Source organism: Pelophylax lessonae (assembly GCF_965119305.1).
Source record: "Pelophylax lessonae genome assembly, chromosome: 6".
Lineage (NCBI taxonomy): Eukaryota > Metazoa > Chordata > Amphibia > Anura > Ranidae > Pelophylax > Pelophylax lessonae.
The window spans coordinates 331837346-331864871 of record NC_138773.1 but is presented as its reverse complement, the minus strand read 5'-3'; the positions used below and the strand labels follow the sequence as shown (position 1 = coordinate 331864871).

Sequence of the window (27526 nt, the reverse complement as noted above, 5' to 3'; positions counted from 1 at the left end):
AATTGCTACAAGGCTGGGATAATGAACAGGAAACTATTATCAGAGGGGCACACACGAGTCTTTTCTGGCTGGCAGAGGGAAGAGCGCGTACCTGGAGGTGTTCGCTCCTAGGCAGGACCCTATAAAATGGCTTTAAGGAGGAGGACCCCTTTAAGCGCGGACTCCGTGGGGTGGATTCTGGGAATCGGGGAACACTGGCAGAGATAGAATGAAAGTCACCAGCAGCTCCAGCCGTGTCCGCGGGCAGAGTACAGTCCATTCCTACTAAGGTGTCCTTGTCCCGTGTGGCGCAGTGGGCGGAGCCCGCCACTCTAGTCCGGGTATAAGATAAATCCAGAGAACGTGCTGTACTTGTTGTTGTTCCCCCCATGAGCCTTCCCCCCATCCAGCTTGACGTAAATCTCGTCCCCGGAGTCCAGGTGAAGCACCACGCTGTTGCTGGCGTAGTCGTAGTTCTGATCGGCGTCCTGAGCAATGGCGCTCGCCCGCACCTGCAGGGTGGAGGACAGGAGACAAGGAAGAAGGTGAGTGCTGATTGGTCGCTGTATGGACACACAAATTTACTGAATCAGTTACTGCAGAATCATTTACATCCAACACGCTGCAGAATCACACTGCGCCTTCCTCAGGGGCGACAGATAATCACAATGATTGTGCGTTCTACAGAACATGCCTGTGAATGGGCCCCATTTATTACCCTCCACAATCTAAGCCCCCAGAATGACCCCGACATTGCCCTGTGCAGATCTGCAACAGGAGGGCGCTCGTTGTATGGGAGGGGAGGGGGGCGCTTGTTGTATGGAAGGAGAGGGGAGGAGGGCGTTTGTTGTATGGGAGGGGAGGAGGGTGCTCGTTGTATGGGAGGGCAGGAGGGCACTGGTTGTATGGGAGGAGGGCGCTCGTTGTATGGGAGGGGAGAAGTGTGCTCGTTGTATGGGAGGAGAGCAGGGCGCTTATTGTATGAAAGGGGAGGAGGGCGTTTGTTGTATGGGAGGGCGCTCGTTGTATGGGAGGGGAGGAGGGCGCTCGTTGTATGGGAGGGGAGGAGGGTGCTCGTTGTATGGAAGGGGAGGAGGGTGCTCGTTGTATGGGAGGTGAGGAGGGCGCTATTTGTATGGGAGGGGAGGAGGGTGCTCATTGTATGGGAGGGGAGGAGGGCGCTCGTTGTATGGGAGGGGAGGAGGGTGCTCGTTATATGGGAGGTGAGGAGGGCGCCCGTTGTATGGGAGGTTAGGAGAGCGCCCGTTGTGTGGGAGTGGAGGAGGGCGCGCGTTGTATGGGAGGAAAGGAGGGCGCCTGTTGTATGGGAGGGGAGGAGGGCGCTCGTTGTATGGGAGGGGAGGAGGGCGCTCGTTGTATGGGAGGGGAGGAGGGTGCTCGTTGTATGGGAGGGGAGGAGGGCACTCGTATGGGAAGGTGACTGTAGGGACGGTGACTGTAGGGAAGGTAACTGTAGGAATGGTGACTGTAGGGACGCTGACTGTAGTGACGGTGACTGTAGGAAAGGTGACTGTAGGGATGGTGACTGTAGGGAAGGTGACTGTAGGGACGCTGACTGTAGGGACGCTGACTGTAGGGACGGTGACTGTAGGGACGGTGACTGTAGGGAAGGTGACTGTAGGGAAGATGACTGTAGGTAAAGTGACTGTAGGGATGGAGACTGTAGGGAAGGTGACTGTAGGGACGCTGACTGTAGGGAAGGTGACTGTAGGGAAGGTGACTGTAGGGATGGCGACTGTAGGGATGGCGACTGTAGGAAAGGTCACTGTAGGGTAGGGGACTGTAGGGAAGGTGTCTGTAGGGAAGGTGACTATAGGGATGCTGACTGTAGGGAAGGTGACTGTAGGGATGGCGACTGTAGGGATGGCGACTGTAGGGTAGGGGACTGTAGGGAAGGTGACTGTAGGGATGGCGACTGTAGGGATGGCGACTGTAGGAAAGGTGACTGTAGGGTAGGGGACTGTAGGAAAGGTGACTATAGGGAAGGTGACTGTAGGGAAGGTGACTGTAGGGAAGGTGACTGTAGGGATGGCGACTGTAGGGATGGCGACTGTAGGGATGGCGACTGTAGGGATGGCGACTGTAGGAAAGGTGACTGTAGGGTAGGGGACTGTAGGAAAGGTGACTATAGGGAAGGTGACTGTAGGGAAGGTGACTATAGGGAAGGTGACTGTAGGGACGCTGACTGTAGGGATGGTGACTGTAGGAAAGGGGACTGTAGGGATGGTGTCTGTAGGGAAGGTGACTGTAGGGACGCTGACTGTAGGGATGGTGACTGTAGGAAAGGGGACTGTAGGGATGGTGTCTGTAGGGAAGGTGACTGTAGGGATGCTGACTGTAGGGATGGTGACTGTAGGAATGGCGTCTGTATGGATGGTGTTCTTAGAGTCATAGTCAGCATTTTTCTTCCTCCAAACACGGCGAGTTGAGTTGATGTTCATTGGCGGGACTGTACATTAGTTATTGGCTGAACACCGCCGGTTGGGTTTGCACCAAAACATCTGGAACAGGGAAAAGTTCTGCAAACAATCGATCTCCATTAAAGTCTATGGGACTTGAACATGAAAAATCAAAAGTCCTCATTTTAAAGCCTTATATGGAAGTTATTGCCATAAAAAGTGTATGAGGGTCCGGGTACTGACCTGGGGGGGGGTCCGGGTACTGCCCTGGGGGGTCCGGGTACTGACCTGGGGGGGTCCGGGTACTGACCTGGGGGGGGGTCTGGGTACTGACTTGGGGGGGGGAGTCCGGGTACTGACCTGGGGGGACATGTATCAATGCAAAAAAACATTTTTTTTAAACGATCGATTTTTATAGGAGCAGTGATTTACTGATTTTAATGAGGCTTAAAGTGAAACAATAAAAATGAAAAATCCCTTTAAATATCGTGCCTGGGGGGTCCCCTAATGTTCCTGTAAAGTGGGGCATCTGTACGATGTATGGAGCCTGCTGCAGCAATTTCTAAAGGAAAAAAACGTCATTTAAACTTGCTCGCGGCTGTAATGTATTCTCCCCTCAATACAGATAAAAAAATAAAAAACAGTGTGGGGTCCCCCCCAAAATTCATACCAGACCCTACCAAACGCTTGGCTCCCCGCCATCTGCCCGATCCTCAGCTTAGACAGTTCTTTTATAGGCAAGGGGCAGAGCCACCTGACAATGTCACCCGGTGGCACCACCCCCTTCTGACAACAGATGACGCCAAAAGTGGACGGGGCCTCCGAGTGATGTGGCCGGGTGACTCCACCCCTTGGCTACAAAAAAAAAACGGTCACAATCGAAGATCGGGAATATGGCAGGAAGCGTTTTCTCATTATTTTCTATTTTTCGGGTGTGGCGGACGCCGTGATTGGACGATGGACTCACATCGAGGGACACTATTTTATTATTTCTAATAAAGAACTTTTCAAAAACTGTGGCTTTTTACTTTTTAAAACTGTTATGGTGAATGGGTACCTAATACCCATTCACATCATTGGGGGGGGGGCGGTATCTGGGGGCCCCCTTGAGCCAGATTCCAATAAGCCCCCCACCCGCAGACCCCCCCAACACAGCCCAGGGTTGTTGGAAAGAGGCCCTTGTCCCCATCAACATGGCACCCTAAAGCACCCTGGTCTGTGCTGAGCGGACTGGTATAGATCCGAGGGGGGCTACTCGCCCCCCCCTTCCTGACCTGCCAGGCTGTATGCTCGGGTAAGGGTCTGGAATAGATTTTGAAGGGGGGGACCACGCCATTTTTTTTTTCAAAATCTGTCATAGGGTTCCCCCTAACCACTTAACCGGTTCCCGACCACCCGCCGCCGATTAACTGCGGCAATGCGGCCCTCCTGCATAAACTGGCGAAGACCTAAGTCGCTCCCGCCCCCAATTGGCAGCGGGGACAATGATGTACGGGGCAATGCGGCTCCGATTACCGCCAGCCACCCGCGATCGTTCCCCGCTGAGAGAGAAGGACGGTCGGATGTTGTAATCACAGCTGACCGTTCTTCTCCCTTGAATGATCACAGAGCGCCTTCTATATAGGATCACAGGTCTCTATGATCATTTCACAAGCCACGCCCCCCCACAGTTAGAATCACTCCCCTAGGCTCACATTTAACCCCTTGATCACCCACAAGGTTAACCCCTTCCCTGCCAGTGTCATTATTACAGTGACAGTGCATATTTATAGCACTGATTACTGCAGTAATGTCACTGGTCCCCAAAAGTGTCAAAAATATCAGTTAGCGGTCCGATCTGTCCGCCGCAATGTCGCAGTCCCGCTAAAAATCGCAGATCACCGCCATTACTAGTAAAAAAATAATTAATAAAAATGACATAAATCTTTGTACATGTATGTCTGATCCTGTGTACAGAGGAGGAAGCGGAGCCCGCACATGGAATGTACATGTATGTCTGATCCTGTGTACAGGGAAGGAGGAAGCGGAGTCCGCACATGGAATGTACATGTATGTCTGATCCTGTGTACAGAGGAGGAAGCGGAGCCCGCACATGGAATGTACATGTATGTCTGATCCTGTGTACAGGGAAGGAGGAAGCGGAGTCCGCACATGGAATGTACATGTATGTCTGATCCTGTGTACAGGGAAGGAGGAAGCGGAGCCCGCACATGGAATGTACATGTATGTCTGATCCTGTGTACAGAGAAGGAGGAAGCGGAGCCCGCACATGGAATGTACATGTATGTCTGATCCTGTGTACAGAGGAGGAGGAAGCGGAGCCCGCACATGGAATGTACATGTATGTCTGATCCTGTGTACAGGGAAGGAGGAAGCAGAGTCCGCACATGGAATGTACATGTATGTCTGATCCTGTGTACAGGGAAGGAGGAAGCGGAGTCCGCACATGGAATGTACATGTATGTCTGATCCTGTGTACAGAGAAGGAGGAAGCAGAGCCCGCACATGGAATGTACATGTATGTCTGACCCTGTGTACAGGGAAGGAGGAAGCGGAGCCCGCACATGGAATGTACATGTATGTCTGATCCTGTGTACAGAGAAGGATGAAGTGGAGCCCGCACATGGAATGTACATGTATGTCTGATCCTGTGTACAGAGAAGGAGGAAGCAGAGCCCGCACATGGAATGTACATGTATGTCTGACCCTGTGTACAGGGAAGGAGGAAGCGGAGCCTGCACATGGAACGTACATGTATGTCTGATCCTGTGTACAGAGAAGGAGGAAGCGGAGTCCGCACATGGAATGTACATGTATGTCTGATCCTGTGTACAGAGGAGGAAGCGGAGCCCGCACATGGAATGTACATGTATGTCTGATCCTGTGTACAGGGAAGGAGGAAGCGGAGCCCGCACATGGAATGTACATGTATGTCTGATCCTGTGTACAGAGGAGGAAGCGGAGCCCGCACATGGAATGTACATGTATGTCTGATCCTGTGTACAGAGAAGGAGGAAGCGGAGCCCGCACATGTAATGTACATGTATGTCTGATCCTGTGTATAGGGAAGGAGGAAGCGGAGCCCGCACATGGAATGTACATGTATGTCTGATCCTGTGTACAGAGAAGGAGGAAGCGGAGCCCGCACATGGAATGTACATATATGTCTGATCCTGTGTACAGAGGAGGAGGAAGCGGAGCCCGCACATGGAATGTACATGTATGTCTGATCCTGTGTACAGAGGAGGAGGAAGCGGAGCCCGCACATGGAATGTACATGTATGTCTGATCCTGTGTACAGGGAAGGAGGAAGCAGAGTCCGCACATGGAATGTACATGTATGTCTGATCCTGTGTACAGGGAAGGAGGAAGCGGAGTCCGCACATGGAATGTACATGGATGTCTGATCCTGTGTACAGAGAAGGAGGAAGCAGAGCCCGCACATGGAATGTACATGTATGTCTGACCCTGTGTACAGGGAAGGAGGAAGCGGAGCCCGCACATGGAATGTACATGTATGTCTGATCCTGTGTACAGAGAAGGATGAAGTGGAGCCCGCACATGGAATGTACATGTATGTCTGATCCTGTGTACAGAGAAGGAGGAAGCGGAGCCCGCACATGGAATGTACATGTATGTCTGACCCTGTGTACAGGGAAGGAGGAAGCGGAGCCCGCACATGGAACGTACATGTATGTCTGATCCTGTGTACAGAGAAGGAGGAAGCGGAGTCCGCACATGGAATGTACATGTATGTCTGATCCTGTGTACAGAGGAGGAAGCGGAGCCCCCACATGGAATGTACATGTATGTCTGATCCTGTGTACAGGGAAGGAGGAAGCGGAGCCCGCACATGGAATGTACATGTATGTCTGATCCTGTGTACAGAGGAGGAAGCGGAGCCCGCACATGGAATGTACATGTATGTCTGATCCTGTGTACAGAGAAGGAGGAAGCGGAGCCCGCACATGTAATGTACATGTATGTCTGATCCTGTGTATAGGGAAGGAGGAAGTGGAGCCCGCACATGGAATGTACATGTATGTCTGATCCTGTGTACAGGGAAGGAGTAAGCGGAGCCCGCACACGGAATGTACATGTATGTCTGATCCTGTGCATAGGGAAGGAGGAAGCGGAGGCCGCACATGGAATGTACATGTATGTCTGATCCTGAGTACAGAGGAGGAGGAAGCGGAGCCCGCACATGGAATGTACATGTATGTCTGATCCTGTGTACAGAGGAGGAGGAAGCGGAGCCCACACATGGAATGTACATGTATGTCTGATCCTGTGTACAGAAGAGGAGGAAGCGGAGCCCACACATGGAATGTACATGTATGTCTGATCCTGTGTACAGAGAAGGAGGAAGCGGAGCCCGCACATGGAATGTACATGTATGTCTGATCCTGTGTACAGGGAAGGAGTAAGCGGAGCCCGCACATGGAATGTACATGTATGTCTGATCCTGTGTACAGAGGAGGAGGAAGAAGCGGAGCCCGCACATGGAATGTACATGTATGTCTGATCCTGTGTACAGAGGAGGAAGCGGAGCCCGCACATGGAATGTACATGTATGTCTGATCCTGTGTACAGAGAAGGAGGAAGCGGAGCCCGCACATGGAATGTACATGTATGTCTGATCCTGTGTATAGGGAAGGAGGAAGCGGAGCCCGCACATGGAATGTACATGTATGTCTGATCCTGTGTACAGGGAAGGAGTAAGCGGAGCCTGCACACGGAATGTACATGTATGTCTGATCCTGTGTACAGAGAAGGAGGAAGCAGAGTCCGCACATGGAATGTACATGTATGTCTGATCCTGTGTACAGAGAAGGAGGAAGCGGAGCCCGCACATGGAATGTACATGTATGTCTGACCCTGTGTACAGGGAAGGAGGAAGCGGAGCCCGCACATGGAATGTACATGTATGTCTGATCCTGTGTACAGAGGAGGAGGAAGCGGAGCCCGCACATGGAATGTACATGTATGTCTGATCCTGTGTACAGAGGAGGAAGCGGAGCCCGCACATGGAATGTACATGTATGTCTGATCCTGTGTACAGAGAAGGAGGAAGCGGAGCCCGCACATGGAATGTACATGTATGTCTGATCCTGTGTACAGAGAAGGAGGAAGCGGAGCCCGCACATGGAATGTACATATATGTCTGATCCTGTGTACAGAGGAGGAGGAAGCGGAGCCCGCACATGGAATGTACATGTATGTCTGATCCTGTGTACAGAGGAGGAGGAAGCGGAGCCCGCACATGGAATGTACATGTATGTCTGATCCTGTGTACAGGGAAGGAGGAAGCAGAGTCCGCACATGGAATGTACATGTATGTCTGATCCTGTGTACAGGGAAGGAGGAAGCGGAGTCCGCACATGGAATGTACATGGATGTCTGATCCTGTGTACAGAGAAGGAGGAAGCAGAGCCCGCACATGGAATGTACATGTATGTCTGACCCTGTGTACAGGGAAGGAGGAAGCGGAGCCCGCACATGGAATGTACATGTATGTCTGATCCTGTGTACAGAGAAGGATGAAGTGGAGCCCGCACATGGAATGTACATGTATGTCTGATCCTGTGTACAGAGAAGGAGGAAGCGGAGCCCGCACATGGAATGTACATGTATGTCTGACCCTGTGTACAGGGAAGGAGGAAGCGGAGCCCGCACATGGAACGTACATGTATGTCTGATCCTGTGTACAGAGAAGGAGGAAGCGGAGTCCGCACATGGAATGTACATGTATGTCTGATCCTGTTTACAGAGGAGGAAGCGGAGCCCCCACATGGAATGTACATGTATGTCTGATCCTGTGTACAGGGAAGGAGGAAGTGGAGCCCGCACATGGAATGTACATGTATGTCTGATCCTGTGTACAGAGGAGGAAGCGGAGCCCGCACATGGAATGTACATGTATGTCTGATCCTGTGTACAGAGAAGGAGGAAGCGGAGCCCGCACATGTAATGTACATGTATGTCTGATCCTGTGTATAGGGAAGGAGGAAGTGGAGCCCGCACATGGAATGTACATGTATGTCTGATCCTGTGTACAGGGAAGGAGTAAGCGGAGCCCGCACACGGAATGTACATGTATGTCTGATCCTGTGCATAGGGAAGGAGGAAGCGGAGGCCGCACATGGAATGTACATGTATGTCTGATCCTGAGTACAGAGGAGGAGGAAGCGGAGCCCGCACATGGAATGTACATGTATGTCTGATCCTGTGTACAGAGGAGGAGGAAGCGGAGCCCACACATGGAATGTACATGTATGTCTGATACTGTGTACAGAAGAGGAGGAAGCGGAACACACACATGGAATGTACATGTATGTCTGATCCTGTGTACAGAGAAGGAGGAAGCGGAGCCCGCACATGGAATGTACATGTATGTCTGATCCTGTGTACAGGGAAGGAGTAAGCGGAGCCCGCACATGGAATGTACATGTATGTCTGATCCTGTGTACAGAGGAGGAGGAAGAAGCGGAGCCCGCACATGGAATGTACATGTATGTCTGATCCTGTGTACAGAGGAGGAAGCGGAGCCCGCACATGGAATGTACATGTATGTCTGATCCTGTGTACAGAGAAGGAGGAAGCGGAGCCCGCACATGGAATGTACATGTATGTCTGATCCTGTGTATAGGGAAGGAGGAAGCGGAGCCCGCACATGGAATGTACATGTATGTCTGATCCTGTGTACAGGGAAGGAGTAAGCGGAGCCTGCACACGGAATGTACATGTATGTCTGATCCTGTGTACAGAGAAGGAGGAAGCAGAGTCCGCACATGGAATGTACATGTATGTCTGATCCTGTGTACAGAGAAGGAGGAAGCGGAGCCCGCACATGGAATGTACATGTATGTCTGACCCTGTGTACAGGGAAGGAGGAAGCGGAGCCCGCACATGGAATGTACATGTATGTCTGATCCTGTGTACAGAGGAGGAGGAAGCGGAGCCCGCACATGGAATGTACATGTATGTCTGATCCTGTGTACAGAGGAGGAAGCGGAGCCCGCACATGGAATGTACATGTATGTCTGATCCTGTGTACAGAGAAGGAGGAAGCGGAGCCCGCACATGGAATGTACATGTATGTCTGATCCTGTGTATAGGGAAGGAGGAAGCGGAGCCCGCACATGGAATGTACATGTATGTCTGATCCTGTGTACAGGGAAGGAGTAAGCGGAGCCCGCACACGGAATGTACATGTATGCCTGATCCTGTGTATAGGGAAGGAGGAAGCAGAGTCCGCACATGGAATGTACATGTATGTCTGATCCTGTGTACAGAGAAGGAGGAAGCAGAGTCTGCACATGGAATGTACATGTATGTCTGATCCTGTGTACAGAGAAGGATGAAGTGGAGCCCGCACATGGAATGTACATGTATGTCTGATCCTGTGTACAGAGAAGGAGGAAGCGGAGCCCGCACATGGAATGTACATGTATGTCTGACCCTGTGTACAAGGAAGGAGGAAGCGGAGCCCACACATGGAATGTACATGTATGTCTGATCCTGTGTACAGAGAAGGAGGAAGCGGAGTCCGCACATGGAATGTACATGTATGTCTGATCCTGTGTACAGAGGAGGAAGCGGAGCCCGCACATGGAATGTACATGTATGTCTGTTCCTGTGTACAGGGAAGGAGGAAGCGGAGCCCGCACATGGAATGTACATGTATGTCTGATCCTGTGTACAGAGGAGGAAGCGGAGCCCGCACATGGAATGTACATGTATGTCTGATCCTGTGTACAGAGAAGGAGGAAGCGGAGCCCGCACATGGAATGTACATGTATGTCTGATCCTGTGTATAGGGAAGGAGGAAGCGGAGCCCGCACATGGAATGTACATGTATGTCTGATCCTGTGTACAGGGAAGGAGTAAGCGGAGCCCGCACACGGAATGTACATGTATGTCTGATCCTGTGTATAGGGAAGGAGGAAGCGGAGCCCGCACATGGAATGTATGTCTGATCCTGAGTACAGAGGAGGAGGAAGCGGAGCCCGCACATGGAATGTACATGTATGTCTGATCCTGTGTACAGAGGAGGAGGAAGCGGAGCCCACACATGGAATGTACATGTATGTCTGATCCTGTGTACAGAGAAGGAGGAAGCGGAGTCCGCACATGGAATGTACATGTATGTCTGATCCTGTGTACAGAAGAGGAGGAAGCGGAGCCCACACATGGAATGTACATGTATGTCTGATCCTGTGTACAGAGAAGGAGGAAGCGGGGCCCGCACATGGAATGTACATGTATGTCTGATCCTGTGTACAGGGAAGGAGTAAGCGGAGCCCGCACATGGAATGTACATGTATGTCTGATCCTGTGTACAGAGGAGGAGGAAGCGGAGCCCGCACATGGAATGTACATGTATGTCTGATCCTGTGTACAGAGGGGGAAGCGGAGCCCGCACATGCAATGTACATGTATGTCTTATCGTGTGTACAGAGAAGGAAGAAGCAGAGCCCGCACATGGAATGTACATGTATGTCTGATCCTGTGGATAGGGAAGGAGGAAGCGGAGCCCGCACATGGAATGTACATGTATGTCTGATCCTGTGTACAAGGAAAGGAGTAAGCGGAGCCCGCACACGGAATGTACATGTATGTCTGATCCTGTGTATAGGGAAGGAGGAAGCAGAGCCCGCACATGGAATGTACATGTATGTCTGATCCTGAGTACAGAGGAGGAGGAAGCGGAGCCCGCACATGGAATGTACATGTATGTCTGATCCTGTGTACAGAGAAGGAGTAAGCGGAGCCCGCACACGGAATGTACATGTATGTCTGATCCTGTGTATAGGGAAGGAGGAAGCGGAGCCCGCACATGGAATGTACATGTATGTCTGATCCTGTGTACAGAGGAGGAGGAAGCGGAGCCCGCACATGGAATGTACATGTATGTCTGATCCTGTGTACAAGGAAGGAGTAAGCGGAGCCCGCACACGGAATGTACATGTATGTCTGATCCTGTGTATAGGGAAGGAGGAAGCGGAGCCGGCACATGGAATGTACATGTATGTCTGATCCTGTGTACAGAGGAGGAGGAAGCGGAGCCCGCACATGGAATGTACATGTATGTCTGATCCTGTGTACAGAGGAGGAGGAAGCGGAGCTAGCACATGGAATGTACATGTATGTCTGATCCTGTGTACAGAGAAGGAGGAAGCGGAGTCCGCACATGGAATGTACATGTATGTCTGATCCTGTGTACAGAGAAGGAGGAAGCGGAGCTCGCACATGGAATGTACATCTATGTCTGATCCTGTGTACAGAGAAGGAGGAAGCGGAGTCTGCACATGGAATGTACATGTATGTCTGATCCTGTGTACAGAGAAGGAGGAAGCGGAGCCCGCAGATGGAATGTACATGTATGTCTGATCCTGTGTATAGGGAAGGAGGAAGCGGAGCCCGCACATGGAATGTACATGTATGTCTGATCCTGTGTATAGGGAAGGAGGAAGCGGAGCCCGCACATGGAATGTACATGTATGTCTGATCCTGTGTACAGATAGGGAGGAAGCGGAGTCCGCACATGGAATGTACATGTATGTCTGATCCTGTGTACAGAGAAGGATGAAGTGGAGCCCGCACATGGAATGTACTTGTATGTCTGATCCTGTGTACAGAGAAGGAGGAAGCGGAGCCCGCACATGGAACGTACATGTATGTCTGATCCTGTGTACAGAGAAGGAGGAAGCGGAGTCCGCACATGGAATGTACATGTATGTCTGATCCTGTGTACAGAGGAGGAGGCGGAGCCCGCACATGGAATTTACATGTATGTCTGATCCTGTGTACAGGGAAGTAGGAAGCGGAGCCCACACATGGAATGTACATGTATGTCTGATCCTGTGTACAGAGGAGGAAGCAGAGCCCGCACATGGAATGTACATGTATGTCTGATCCTGTGTACAGAGAAGGAGGAAGCAGAGCCCGCACATGGAATGTACATGTATGTCTGATCCTGTGTACAGAGAAGGAGGAAGCGGAGCCCGCACACGGAATGTACATGTATGTCTGATCCTGTGTACAGAGAAGGAGGAAGCAGAGCCCGCACATGGAATGTACATGTATGTCTGATCCTGTGTATAGGGAAGGAGGAAGCGGAGCCCGCACATGGAATGTACATGTATGTCTGATCCTGTGTACAGAGGAGGAGGAAGCGGAGCCCGCACATGGAATGTACATGTATGTCTGATCCTGTGTACAGAGGAGGAGGAAGCGGAGCCAGCACATGGAATGTACATGTATGTCTGATCCTGTGTACAGAGAAGGAGGAAGCGGAGTCCGCACATGGAATGTACATGTATGTCTGATCCTGTGTACAGAGAAGGAGGAAGCGGAGCCCGCACATGGAATGTACATGTATGTCTGATCCTGTGTACAGAGAAGGAGGAAGCGGAGTCTGCACATGGAATGTACATGTATGTCTGATCCTGTGTACAGAGAAGGAGGAAGCGGAGACCGCACATGGAATGTACATGTATGTCTGATCCTGTGTACAGAGAAGGAGGAAGCGGAGCTCGCACATGGAATGTACATGTATGTCTGATCCTGTGTACAGAGAAGGAGGAAGCGGAGTCTGCACATGGAATGTACATGTATGTCTGATCCTGTGTACAGAGAAGGAGGAAGCGGAGCCCGCACATGGAATGTACATGTATGTCTGATCCTGTGTACAGAGAAGGAGGAAGCGGAGTCCGCACACGGAATGTACATGTATGTCTGATCCTGTGGATAGGGAAGGAGGAAGCGGAGCCCGCACATGGAATGTACATGTATGTCTGATCCTGTGTACAAGGAAAGGAGTAAGCGGAGCCCGCACACGGAATGTACATGTATGTCTGATCCTGTGTATAGGGAAGGAGGAAGCAGAGCCCGCACATGGAATGTACATGTATGTCTGATCCTGAGTACAGAGGAGGAGGAAGCGGAGCCCGCACATGGAATGTACATGTATGTCTGATCCTGTGTACAGAGAAGGAGTAAGCGGAGCCCGCACACGGAATGTACATGTATGTCTGATCCTGTGTATAGGGAAGGAGGAAGCGGAGCCCGCACATGGAATGTACATGTATGTCTGATCCTGTGTACAGAGGAGGAGGAAGCGGAGCCCGCACATGGAATGTACATGTATGTCTGATCCTGTGTACAAGGAAGGAGTAAGCGGAGCCCGCACACGGAATGTACATGTATGTCTGATCCTGTGTATAGGGAAGGAGGAAGCGGAGCCCGCACATGGAATGTACATGTATGTCTGATCCTGTGTACAGAGGAGGAGGAAGCGGAGCCCGCACATGGAATGTACATGTATGTCTGATCCTGTGTACAGAGGAGGAGGAAGCGGAGCTAGCACATGGAATGTACATGTATGTCTGATCCTGTGTACAGAGAAGGAGGAAGCGGAGTCCGCACATGGAATGTACATGTATGTCTGATCCTGTGTACAGAGAAGGAGGAAGCGGAGCCCGCACATGGAATGTACATGTATGTCTGATCCTGTGTACAGAGAAGGAGGAAGCGGAGCCCGCACATGGAATGTACATGTATGTCTGATCCTGTGTACAGAGAAGGAGGAAGCGGAGCTCGCACATGGAATGTACATCTATGTCTGATCCTGTGTACAGAGAAGGAGGAAGCGGAGTCTGCACATGGAATGTACATGTATGTCTGATCCTGTGTACAGAGAAGGAGGAAGCGGAGCCCGCACATGGAATGTACATGTATGTCTGATCCTGTGTACAGAGAAGGAGGAAGCGGAGCCCGCACATGGAATGTACATGTATGTCTGATCCTGTGTATAGGGAAGGAGGAAGTGGAGCCCGCACATGGAATGTACATGTATGTCTGATCCTGTGTACAGATAGGGAGGAAGCGGAGTCCGCACATGGAATGTACATGTATGTCTGATCCTGTGTACAGAGAAGGATGAAGTGGAGCCCGCACATGGAATGTACATGTATGTCTGATCCTGTGTACAGAGAAGGAGGAAGCGGAGCCCACACATGGAATGTACATGTATGTCTGACCCTGTGTACAGGGAAGGAGGAAGCGGAGCCCGCACATGGAACGTACATGTATGTCTGATCCTGTGTACAGAGAAGGAGGAAGCGGAGTCCGCACATGGAATGTACATGTATGTCTGATCCTGTGTACAGAGGAGGAGGCGGAGCCCGCACATGGAATGTACATGTATGTCTGATCCTGTGTACAGGGAAGTAGGAAGCGGAGCCCGCACATGGAATGTACATGTATGTCTGATCCTGTGTACAGAGGAGGAAGCAGAGTCCGCACATGGAATGTACATGTATGTCTGATCCTGTGTACAGAGAAGGAGGAAGCAGAGCCCGCACATGGAATGTACATGTATGTCTGATCCTGTGTACAGAGAAGGAGGAAGCGGAGCCCGCACACGGAATGTACATGTATGTCTGATCCTGTGTACAGAGAAGGAGGAAGCAGAGCCCGCACATGGAATGTACATGTATGTCTGATCCTGTGTATAGGGAAGGAGGAAGCGGAGCCCGCACATGGAATGTACATGTATGTCTGATCCTGTGTACAGAGGAGGAGGAAGCGGAGCCCGCACATGGAATGTACATGTATGTCTGATCCTGTGTACAGAGGAGGAGGAAGCGGAGCCAGCACATGGAATGTACATGTATGTCTGATCCTGTGTACAGAGAAGGAGGAAGCGGAGACCGCACATGGAATGTACATGTATGTCTGATCCTGTGTACAGAGAAGGAGGAAGCGGAGCTCGCACATGGAATGTACATGTATGTCTGATCCTGTGTACAGAGAAGGAGGAAGCGGAGTCTGCACATGGAATGTACATGTATGTCTGATCCTGTGTACAGAGAAGGAGGAAGCGGAGCCCGCACATGGAATGTACATGTATGTCTGATCCTGTGTACAGAGAAGGAGGAAGCGGAGTGCGCACATGGAATGTACATGTATGTCTGATCCTGTGTACAGAGAAGGAGGAAGCGGAGTCTGCACATGGAATGTACATGTATGTCTGATCCTGTGTACAGAGGAGGAAGCGGAGCCCGCACATGGAATGTACATGTATGTCTGATCCTGTGTACAGGGAAGGAGGAAGCAGAGCTCGCACATGGAATGTACATGTATGTCTGATCCTGTGTACAGAGAAGGAGGAAGCGGAGCCCGCACATGGAATGTACATGTATGTCTGATCCTGTGTACAGAGAAGGAGGAAGTGGAGTCCAGAGATGGAATGTACATGTATGTCTGATCCTGTATACAGGGAAGGAGGAAGCGGAGCCCGCACATGGAATGTACATGTATGTCTGATCCTGTGTACAGAGAAGGAGGAAGCGGAGTCTGCACATGGAATGTACATGTATGTCTGATCCTGTGTACAGAGGAGGAAGCGGAGCCTGCACATGGAATGTACATGTATGTCTGATCCTGTGTACAGAGAAGGAGGAAGCGGAGCCCGCACATGGAATGTACATGTATGTCTGATCCTGTGTACAGGGAAGGAGGAAGCGGAGTCCGCACATGGAATGTACATGTATGTCTGATCCTGTGTACAGAGGAGGAGGAAGCGGAGCCCGCACATGGAATGAACATGTATGTCTGATCCTGTGTACAGGGAAGGAGGAAGCGGAGCCCGCACATGGAATGTACATGTATGTCTGATCCTGTGTACAGAGAAGGAGGAAGCGGAGCCCGCACATGGAATGTACATGTATGTCTGATCCTGTGTACAGAAGAGGAGGAAGCGGAGCCCGCACATGGAATGTACATGTATGTCTGATCCTGTGTACAGAGAAGGAGGAAGCAGAGCCCGCACATGGAATGTACATGTATGTGTGATCCTGTGTACAGAGGAGGAGGAAGCGGAGCCCGCACATGGAATGTACATGTATGTCTGATCCTGTGTACAGGGAAGGAGGAAGCGGAGCCCGCACATGGAATGTACATGTATGTCTGATCCTGTATACAGAGGAGGAGGAAGGGGAGCCCGCACATGGAATGTACATGTATGTCTGATCCTGTGTACAGAGAAGGAGGAAGCGGAGCCCGCACATGGAATGTACATGTATGTCTGATCCTGTGTACAGAGAAGGAGGAAGCGGAGCCCGCACATGGAATGTACATGTATGTCTGATCCTGTGTACAGAGGAGGAAGCAGAGCCCGCACATGGAATGTACATGTATGTCTGATCCTGTGTACAGAGAAGGAGGAAGCGGAGCCCGCACATGGAATGTACATGTATGTCTGATCCTGTGTATAGGGAAGGAGGAAGCGGAGCCCTCACATGGAATGTACATGTATGTCTGATCCTGTGTACAGGGAAGGAGGAAGAGGAGCCCACACATGGAATGTACATGTATGTCTGATCCTGTGTACAGGGAAGGAGTAAGCGGAGCCCGCACACGGAATGTACATGTATGTCTGATCCTGTGTACAGAGAAGGAGGAAGCAGAGCCCGCACATGGAATGTACATGTGTGTCTGATCCTGTGTATAGGGAAGGAGGAAGCGGAGCCCGCACATGGAATGTACATGTATGTCTGATCCTGTGTACAGAGGAGGAGGAAGCGGAGCCCGCACATGGAATGTACATGTATGTCTGATCCTGTTTACAGAGGAGGAGGAAGCGGAGCCAGCACATGGAATGTACATGTATGTCTGATCCTGTGTACAGAGAAGGAGGAAGCGGAGTCCGCACATGGAATGTACATGTATGTCTGATCCTGTGTACAGAGAAGGAGGAAGCGGAGCCCGCACATGGAATGTACATGTATGTCTGATCCTGTGTACAGAGGAGGAAGCGGAGCCCGCACATGGAATGTACATGTATGTCTGATCCTGTGTACAGGGAAGGAGGAAGCGGAGCTCGCACATGGAATGTACATGTATGTCTGATCCTGTGTACAGAGAAGGAGGAAGCGGAGCCCGCACATGGAATGTACATGTATGTCTGATCCTTTGTACAGAGAAGGAGGAAGCGGAGCTCGCACATGGAATGTACATGTATGTCTGATCCTGTGTACAGAGAAGGAGGAAGCGGAGTCTGCACATGGAATGTACATGTATGTCTGATCCTGTGTACAGAGAAGGAGGAAGCGGAGCCCGCACATGGAATGTACATGTATGTCTGATCCTGTGTACAGAGAAGGAGGAAGCGGAGTCTGCACATGGAATGTACATGTATGTCTGATCCTGTGTACAGAGGAGGAGGAAGCGGAGCCCGCACATGGAATGTACATGTATGTCTGATCCTGTTTACAGAGAAGGAGGAAGCGGAGTCTGCACATGGAATGTACATGTATGTCTGATCCTGTGTACAGAGAAGGAGGAAGCGGAGCCCGCACATGGAATGTACATGTATGTCTGATCCTGTGTACAGAGAAGGAGGAAGCGGAGTCTGCACATGGAATGTACATGTATGTCTGATCCTGTGTACAGAGGAGGAAGCGGAGCCCGCACATGGAATGTACATGTATGTCTGATCCTGTGTACAGGGAAGGAGGAAGCGGAGCTCGCACATGGAATGTACATGTATGTCTGATCCTGTGTACAGAGAAGGAGGAAGCGGAGCCCGCACATGGAATGTACATGTATGTCTGATCCTGTGTACAGAGAAGGAGGAAGCGGAGTCCGCAGATGGAATGTACATGTATGTCTGATCCTGTATACAGAGAAGGAGGAAGCGGAGCCCGCACATGGAATGTACATGTATGTCTGATCCTGTGTACAGAGAAGGAGGAAGCGGAGCCCGCACATGGAATGTACATGTATGTCTGATCCTGTGTACAGAGAAGGAGGAAGCGGAGTCCGCACATGGAATGTACATGTATGTCTGATCCTGTGTACAGAGAAGGAGGAAGCGGAGCCCGCACATGGAATGTACATGTATGTCTGATCCTGTGTACAGGGAAGGAGGAAGCGGAGCCCGCACCTGGAATGTACATGTATGTCTGATCCTGTGTACAGAGAAGGAGGAAGCGGAGTCTGCACATGGAATGTACATGTATGTCTGATCCTGAGTACAGAGGAGGAGGAAGCGGAGCCCGCACATGGAATGTACATGTATGTCTGATCCTGTGTACAGGAAAGGAGGAAGCGGAGCCCGCACATGGAATGTACATGTATGTCTGATCCTGTGTATAGGGAAGGAGGAAGCGGAGCCCGCACATGGAATGTACAGGTATGTCTGATCCTGTGTACAGAGAAGGAGGAAGAGGAGCTCGCACATGGAATGTACATGTATGTCTGATCCTGTGTACAGAGGAGGAAGCGGAGCCTGCACATGGAATGTACATGTATGTCTGATCCTGTGTACAGAGAAGGAGGAAGCGGAGCCCGCACATGGAATGTACATGTATGTCTGATCCTGTGTACAGAGAAGGAGGAAGCGGAGCCCGCACATGGAATGTACATGTATGTCTGATCCTGTGTACAGGGAAGGAGGAAGCGGAGTCCGCACATGGAATGTACATGTATGTCTGATCCTGTGTACAGAGGAGGAGGAAGCGGAGCCCGCACATGGAATGTACATGTATGTCTGATCCTGTGTACAGGGAAGGAGGAAGCGGAGCCCGCACATGGAATGTACATGTATGTCTGATCCTGTGTACAGAGAAGGAGGAAGCGGAGCCCGCACATGGAATGTACATGTATGTCTGATCCTGTGTACAGAAGAGGAGGAAGCGGAGCCCGCACATGGAATGTACATGTATGTCTGATCCTGTGTACAGAGAAGGAGGAAGCAGAGCCCGCACATGGAATGTACATGTATGTCTGATCCTGTGTACAGAGGAGGAGGAAGCGGAGCCCGCACATGGAATGTACATGTATGTCTGATCCTGTGTACAGGGAAGGAGGAAGCGGAGCCCGCACATGGAATGTACATGTATGTCTGATCCTGTGTACAGAGGAGGAGGAAGCGGAGCCCGCACATGGAATGTACATGTATGTCTGATCCTGTGTACAGAGAAGGAGGAAGCGGAGCCCGCACATGGAATGTACATGTATGTCTGATCCTGTGTACAGAGAAGGAGGAAGCGGAGCCCGCACATGGAATGTACATGTATGTCTGATCCTGTGTACAGAAGAGGAGGAAGCGGAGCCCGCACATGGAATGTACATGTATGTCTGATCCTGTGTATAGAGAAGGAGGAAGCAGAGCCCGCACATGGAATGTACATGTATGTCTGATCCTGTGTACAAAGAAGGAGGAAGCGGAGCCCGCACATTGAATGTACATTTATGTCTGATCCTGTGTACAGAGGAGGAGGAAGAAGCGGAGCCCGCACATGGAATGTACATGTATGTCTGATCCTGTGTACAGGGAAGGAGGAAGCGGAGCCCGCACATGGAATGTACATGTATGTCTGATCCTGTGTACAGAGAAGGAGGAAGCGGAGCTCGCACATGGAATGTACATGTATGTCTGATCCTGTGTACAGAGGAGGAAGCGGAGCCCGCACATGGAATTAACATGTATGTCTGATCCTGTGTATAGAGAAGGAGGAAGCAGAGCCCGCACATGGAATGTACATGTATGTCTGATCCTGTGTACAGAGGAGGAAGCGGAGCCCGCACATGGAATGTACATGTATGTCTGATCCTGTGTACAGAGAAGGAGGAAGTGGAGTTCGCACATGGAATGTACATGTATGTCTGATCCTGTATACAGAGAAGGAGGAAGCGGAGCCCGCACATGGAATGTACATGTATGTCTGATCCTGTGTACAGAGGAGGAGGAAGAAGCGGAGCCCGCACATGGAATGTACATGTATGTCTGATCCTGTGTATAGAGAAGGAGGAAGCAGAGCCCGCACATGGAATGTACATCTATGTCTGATCCTGTGTACAGGGAAGGAGGAAGCGGAGCCCGCACATGGAATGTAGATGTATGTCTCATCCTGTGTACAGGGAAGGAGGAAGTGGAGCCCGCACATGGAATGTACATGTATGTCTGATCCTTTGTACAGAGGAGGAGGAAGCGGAGTCCGCACATGGAATGTACATGTATGTCTGATCCTGTGTACAGAGGAGGAGGAAGCGGAGCCCGCACATGGAATGTACATGTATGTCTGATCCTGTGTACAGAGAAGGAGGAAGCGGAGCTCGCACATGGAATGTACATGTATGTCTGATCCTGTGTACAGGGAAGGAGGAAGCGGAGCCCGCACATGGAATGTACATGTATGTCTGATCCTGTGTACAGAGGAGGAGGAAGCGGAGTACGCACATGGAATGTACATGTATGTCTGATCCTGTGTACAGGGAAGGAGGAAGCGGAGCCCGCACATGGAATGTACATGTATGTCTGATCCTGTGTACAGAGGAGGAGGAAGCGGAGTACGCACATGGAATGTACATGTATGTCTGATCCTGTGTACAGGGAAGGAGGAAGTGGCCCCTCCTACTTAAAGGGAACCTATCAGGACAGAAATGAGTTTCACCCCTCCTCCACTGCTCTACCTGGAAGACGGGGGATTCTGGGAATGCTGATTTTCTGGCTTCATTTCTACAGATCAGAGATTGCGGAGGTTGGGATCCGGTAGAGGAGAAGCATGACAGCCAGGGAGGTCGGCATTTCCACCATCATCATCCACGGCTTTACTCCATGGACAGTCACTAACCAGCAACAAGCATGTGCCCAGTGAAAGCCGGACTGCTCATCCTATGATTGGACGGGAATCCGGGGATCGGGATGATGGTCCTTCCCCTTCCCCCCACACAGATTACCCGATATCTGAGACCCCCAGAGGATGGGGGAGGTCCCGCTATTTATCGCACTTACTGCAGATTGGCTGTGCGTAAGTCCCACCCCCGAGCTTCACCGACAACGGAGATCCCACCCCCTCATACCTCCAATTCCCCGCCCCCCACTCCCAGGGGACCCGAATCTTACTACCCCCCTCCCCCCAATCACCCAAAAATTACTACCAACTACAGGCCCCCCCACCCCACTAATTACCCCCCACCCCACTAATTACCCCTCACCCCACCAATTACCCCTCACCCCGATACACCACCAATTACCCCTCACTCCACTAATTACCCCTCACCCCACCAATTACCCCTCACTCCACCGATTACCCCTCACCCCACTAATTACCCCTCACCCCACCAATTACCCCTCACCCCGATACCCCACCAATTACCCCTCACCCCACTAATTACCCCTCACCCCACCAATTACCGCTCACCCCGATACCCCACCAATTACCCCTCACCCCACCTATTACCCCCCACCCCACTAATTACCCCTCACCCCGATACACCACCAATTACCCCTCACTCCACCGATTACCCCTCACCCCACTAATTACCCCTCACCCCACCAATTACCCCTCACTCAGATACCCCACCAATTACCCCTCACCCCACCGATTACCCCTCACCCCACCACATACCCCTCACCCCACTAATTACCCCTCACCCCACCAATTACCCCTCACCCCACCAATTACCCCTCACCCCACCACATACCCCTCACCCCACTAATTATCCCTCACCCGGATACCCCCTCAATTACCCCTCATCCCCGATACCCCACTAACTACCCCTCACCCCGATACCCCACTAATTACCCCTCACCCGGATACCCCACTCGTTACCCTTTACCCCAATACCCCACTAATTACCCCTCACCTGGATACCCCATCAATTGAACCTCACCTGGATACCCCTTCAATTATCCCTCACCCCGATACCCCACTAATTAAATTACCCCTCACCCCAATACTCCACTAATTACCCCTCACCCCAATACTCCACTAATTACCCCTCACCTGGATACTCAGCCAATTACTCCTCACCCGGATACCCTGCCAATTACCCCTCACCCGGATACCCCACCAAATACCCCTCACACAGATACCCCGCCAATTACCCCCTCACCCGGATACCCCACTATTTACTCCTCACCCGGATACCCCACCAATTACTCCTCACCCAGATACCCCGCCAATTACCCCTCAACCGGAGACCCCGCCAATTACTACTCACTTGGACCCCCCGCCATTTACTTCTCTCCCAGATACCCTGCCAAATACCCCTCACATGGATTTCTCACCAATTAACCCTCACCCGGATGCCCTGCCAATAAGCCCTCACCCGGATACCCCGCCATTTACTCCTCACCCGGATACCCCACCAATTACTCCTCACCCGGATACCCGGCCTATTACTCCTCACCCGAATACCCCACCAATTACCCCTCATCCCAGAAACCCCGCCAATTATCCCTCACCTGGATACACCGCCAATTACTTCTCACCCAGTAGACCACACCAATTTCCCCTCATCCGGATACTCGCTAATTACCCCTCATCCGGATACTCGCTAATTACTCCTCACCCAGATAACCCACCAATTACCCCTCCCCTCGGAAACCCTGCTGATTCAACCTTATCCTGGCTACCCTACCAATTACCTCTCACCTGGATACCCCGCTAATTAACCCTCACCTTGGATATCCCGCTAATTCCCCCTCACCCTGCATACCCTGCTAATTACCCCTCACCCCAGGTACCCTGCCAATTACTACTCACCCCGGATACCCCACCATTTACACCTCACCCAGATACCCCGCCAATTGCCCCTCACCCTGGATACCCCGCCAATTACACCTCACCCAGATAACCCACCAATTACCCCTCCCCTCGGAAACCCTGCTGATTCCCCCTTATCCCGGATACCCTACCAATTACCTCTCACCTGGATACCCCGCTAATTAACCCTCACCCCAGATACCCCGCCAATTACTCCCCACCCCAGATATCCCACCAATTACCTCTCATCCGCTTACCCTGCCAATTACCCCTCACCTCAAAAACCAAGCTAATTCCCGCTCACCCTGGATACCCCACCAATTACCCCTCACCCTGGATACCCCACCAATTACCCCCCACACTGGATACCCTGCCAATTACCCCTCACCTTGGAAACCCCAGTAATTCCCCCTCATCCTAGATACCCCGCCAATTACCCCTCACCCCGGAAACCTTTCTAATTTCCCCCTCACCCCAGATACCCGGCCAATTACCCCTCACCCGGATACCCTGCCAATTACCCCTAACCTCGGAAACAATGCTAATTCCTACCTCAGCCTGGTTACCTGGCTAATTACTCCTCACCCCAGATACACTGCTAATTACCCCTCACCCTGGATACACCGCAATTTGCCCATCACCTCGGAAACCCCGCTTTTTCCCCCTCACCCCAGATACCCCACTTATTACTCCTCAAACCAAATACCCTGATAATTACCCCTCACGCTGGATATCCCGCCAATTACCCCTCACCCTGCCAATTACTGTTCACTTCGGATTCCCCGCTAATTACCCCTCACCCTGGATTATCTGCTAATTCCCCCTCACACCGGATAACCCACCAATTACCCCTCACCCTGGATACCCCACTAATTATTCCTCAACCTAAGCGCTGCGCAAACTGTTGGCGCTATATAAATCCTGTATAATAATAATAATAACCTGCCAATTACTGTTCACCCCGAATTTCCCGCTAATTACCCCTCACCCCAGATATCACACCAATAACCCCTCACCCTGGATACCCTACCAATTACCCCTCATCCAGGACACCCCACCAATTACTCCTCACCCCGGCTACCCCACCAATTACTCCTCACCCCAGATACCCCACTAATTACTCCTCACCCCAGATACCCCACCAATTACTCCTCACCCTGGTTACCCGGCTAATTACTCCTCACCCCGGATACCCCACCAATTACTCCTCACCTCAGATACCCCACCAATTACTCCTCACCCCAGATACCCCACCAATTACTCCTCACCCCAGATACCCCACCAATTACTCCTCACCCTGGTTACCCAGCTAATTACCCCTCACCCCGGATACCCTGCAAATTACCCCTCACCTGGATATCCCGCCAATTACCCCTCACCCTGCCAATTGCTGTTCACTTCGGACCCCTCACCCTGGATTATTTGCTAATTCCCCCTCACCCCAGATACCCCGCTTATTACTCCTCACCCCAGATACCCTGTTTATTACCCCTCACACCAGATAACCCACCAATTACTCCTCACCCTGGATACCCAACTAATTACTCCTCACCCCAGATACCCCACCAATTACTCCTCACCCCGGATACACCACCAATTACTCCTCACCCCGGATACCCAACTAATTACTCCTCACCCCAGATACCCCACCAATTACTCCTCACCCTGGATACCCCACTAAATACTCCTCACCCTGGATACCCCGCCAATAACTCCTTACCCCGGATACCCCACCAATTATTCCTCACCCTGGATACCCCGCCAATAACTCCTTACCCCGGATACCCCACCAATTATTCCTCACCCTGGATACCCTGCCAATAACTCCTTACCCCGGATACCCCACCAATTATTCCTCACCCTGGATACCCTGCCAATAACTCCTTACCCCGGATACCCTGCTAATTACTTTTATGGTTTATTCTTACTATATCCATGCTAGTCCTCTCTAGTTGCCCCCCAATACACACATACACACACACACTTGTTGCCCCCTCCCCTGTCCGTTCTTACAGAGGTCCGCCTACATGCTGGTGCAGTCTAGTTGCCCCCCTCCAGTTACCCCCCCATTGTTGACCCCCATTTGTCCCCTCACTTGTCTGTTCCTGAAGAGGTCTGCCCACAAGCTGTTGCAATCTAATTGCCCCCACCCCTCAGTTGCCCCCCCATTGTCGCCCCTCACCTGTCCGTTCCTGCAGAGGTTTGCCCACATGCTGGTGCAGTCTAGTTGCCCCCCCCCCAGTTACCCCCTCACCTGTTCCTTCTTAGAGAGGTCCTCCCACATGCTGGTGAAGTCTAGCTGCCCCCCTCAAGTTACCCCCCACTGTTGCCCCCTCACCTGTCCTTTCATGCAGAGGTCCTCACACATGCTGGTACAGTCTAGTTGCCCCCCCCCCCCCCAGTTACTCCCTTATTCTTGCCCCCCCCAGTTGCCTCTCACCTGTCCGTTCTTGCAGAGGTCTTCCCACATGCTGGTGCAGTCTAGTTGTTCCCCCCCCAGTTACCCCCCATTACTGCCCCCCCAGTTACCCCTTTGACTGTCATGCAGAGGTCTGCCCACATGCTGGTACAGTCTAGTTGCCCCCCAGTTACCCCCCCCCCCCCAGTTACCCCCTCACCTGTCCGTTTATGCAGAGGTCTGCCCACATGCTGGTACAGTCTAGTTGCCCCCCAGTTACCCCCTCACCTGTCTGTTCTTGCAGAGGTCCGCCCACATGCTGGCACAGTCTAGTTGCCACCCCCCCATTGTTGCCCCCCATTACTGCCCCCCCCAGTTACCCCCTCACCTGTCCGTTCTTGCAGAGGTCTTCCCACATGCTGGCACAGTCTAGTTGCCAACCCCCCCCCCATTGTTGCCCCCCATTACTGCCCCCCCAGTTACCCCCTCACCTGTCCGTTCTTGCAGAGGTCTTCCCACATGCTGGCACAGTCTAGTTGCCCCCCAGTTACCCCCTCACCTGTCAGTTCTTGCAGAGGTCCGCCCACATGCAGGTACAGTCTGGTTGTCACCCCCCCATTGTTGCCCCCCATTACTGCCCCCCCAGTCACCCCTTCACCTGTCCGTTCTTGCCGAGGTCTGCCCACATGCTGGTGCAGTCTAGTTGCCCAGCAGTTACCCCCCCCCCCCCCAGTTACCCCTTCACCTGTCTGTTCTTGCAGAGGTCTGCCCACATGCTGGCACAGTCTAGTTGCCCTCCAGTTACCCCCTCACCTGTCAGTTCTTGCAGAGGTCCGCCCACATGCAGGTACAGTCTGGTTGTCACCCCCCCATTGTTGCCCCCCATTACTGCCCCCCCCCCCCAGTCACCCCTTCACCTGTCCGTTCTTGCCGAGGTCTGCCCACATGCTGGTGCAGTCTAGTTGCCCTCCAGTTACCCCCCATTGTTGCCCCCCTCCAGTTACCCCCTCACCTGTCTGTTCTTGCAGAGGTCCGCCCACATGCTGGTGCAGTCTAGTTGCCCTCCAGTTACCCCCCCATTGTTGCCCCCCCCCCCAGTTACCCCCTCACCTGTTCGTTCTTAGAGAGGTCCTCCCACATGCTGGTGCAGTCTTGCTGCCCCCCTCAAGTTACCCCCCATTGTTACCCCCTCACCTGTCCTTTCATGCAGAGGTCCTCACACATGCTGGCACAGTCTAGTTGCCCCCCCATTGTTGCCCCTCACCTGTCCGTTCTTGCAGAGGTCCGCCCACATGCTGGTGCCGTCCCCGCCCCTCATTAGGATATGATAGGTGAAGTAGTAGATGCCGGGCACCTGGCAGGTGAATTTGCCGCTCTGGGGGTCGTAGTGATTCCCCAGGTTGGTGACAACATCATCGAATTTCAGGAGTTCGTAGCCCTCATGGGGGCTCTTCAGACCGACATAGAAGGCGATGCGGGGAGCCTGGAGGGGTGCCGATCCCCCCACTCTTCCCGGCTCCCCCTTCTCCCCCGCGGGGCCCCTGGCTCCTGGGGGCCCCGGCTCTCCTGGGGGGCCCCGCGCTCCCGGCTTCCCTGGCCGTCCCGGCTCCCCGCGGGGCCCCTGGATGAAGGGCGGAGGAGGGGCCCCGCTCAGATCCTGCAGAGCCTCCCCGGCGGGGCTCGGGGGGTGTCCGGTATACGGGTCACAAATCATCCGACAAGTGCCCAACATCTCATAATGCCCCTCCGCGGGGGAGGGGAGGAGGGCAAGAAGGGGGATAACAATCACCAGAAGAAGCAGCATGGCCACCCCCAGGGCCACCAATAAGAGCCGCCTGCGGGGCACCAGGGTGACCAACCGACCAACCGACACCGACCGGAGACACCGAACCGATCCCTCCGCCGACCGGAGAGACACTGAGAGCCAGCGAGGGGGCGGGAGAAGGTGGGGAGGAGCGAGGGGGCGGGGGGGACAGGTGAAGTACACGCCCCCTACGTTCACACACCCCTAAGCCTAACAACTGTCACCCCCTAATATAATACCCCCTCTACAACTGTCACCTCCTATTATAATACCCCCTCTACAACTGTCACCCCCTAATATAATTCCCCCTCTACAACTGCCACCCCCTAATATAATACCCCCTCTACAACTGTCACCCCTAATA

At 52.4% G+C, this 27526-nt stretch overlaps 1 protein-coding gene across 1 annotated transcript; it reads right to left on the bottom strand.

Moving 5' to 3' along the window:
* On the bottom strand, positions 1 to 27208 carry C1QL2 (complement C1q like 2). The gene is made up of 2 exons (XM_082261411.1): positions 26623 to 27208; positions 1 to 491 (listed from the first exon to the last, which is right to left on the bottom strand). Exons 1-2 carry the CDS (start codon positions 27160 to 27162, stop codon positions 312 to 314), a joined length of 720 nt encoding a protein of 239 aa, XP_082117537.1. The 5' UTR covers positions 27163 to 27208; the 3' UTR covers positions 1 to 311.
* Between the last annotated feature and the right edge of the window lie 318 nt (positions 27209 to 27526).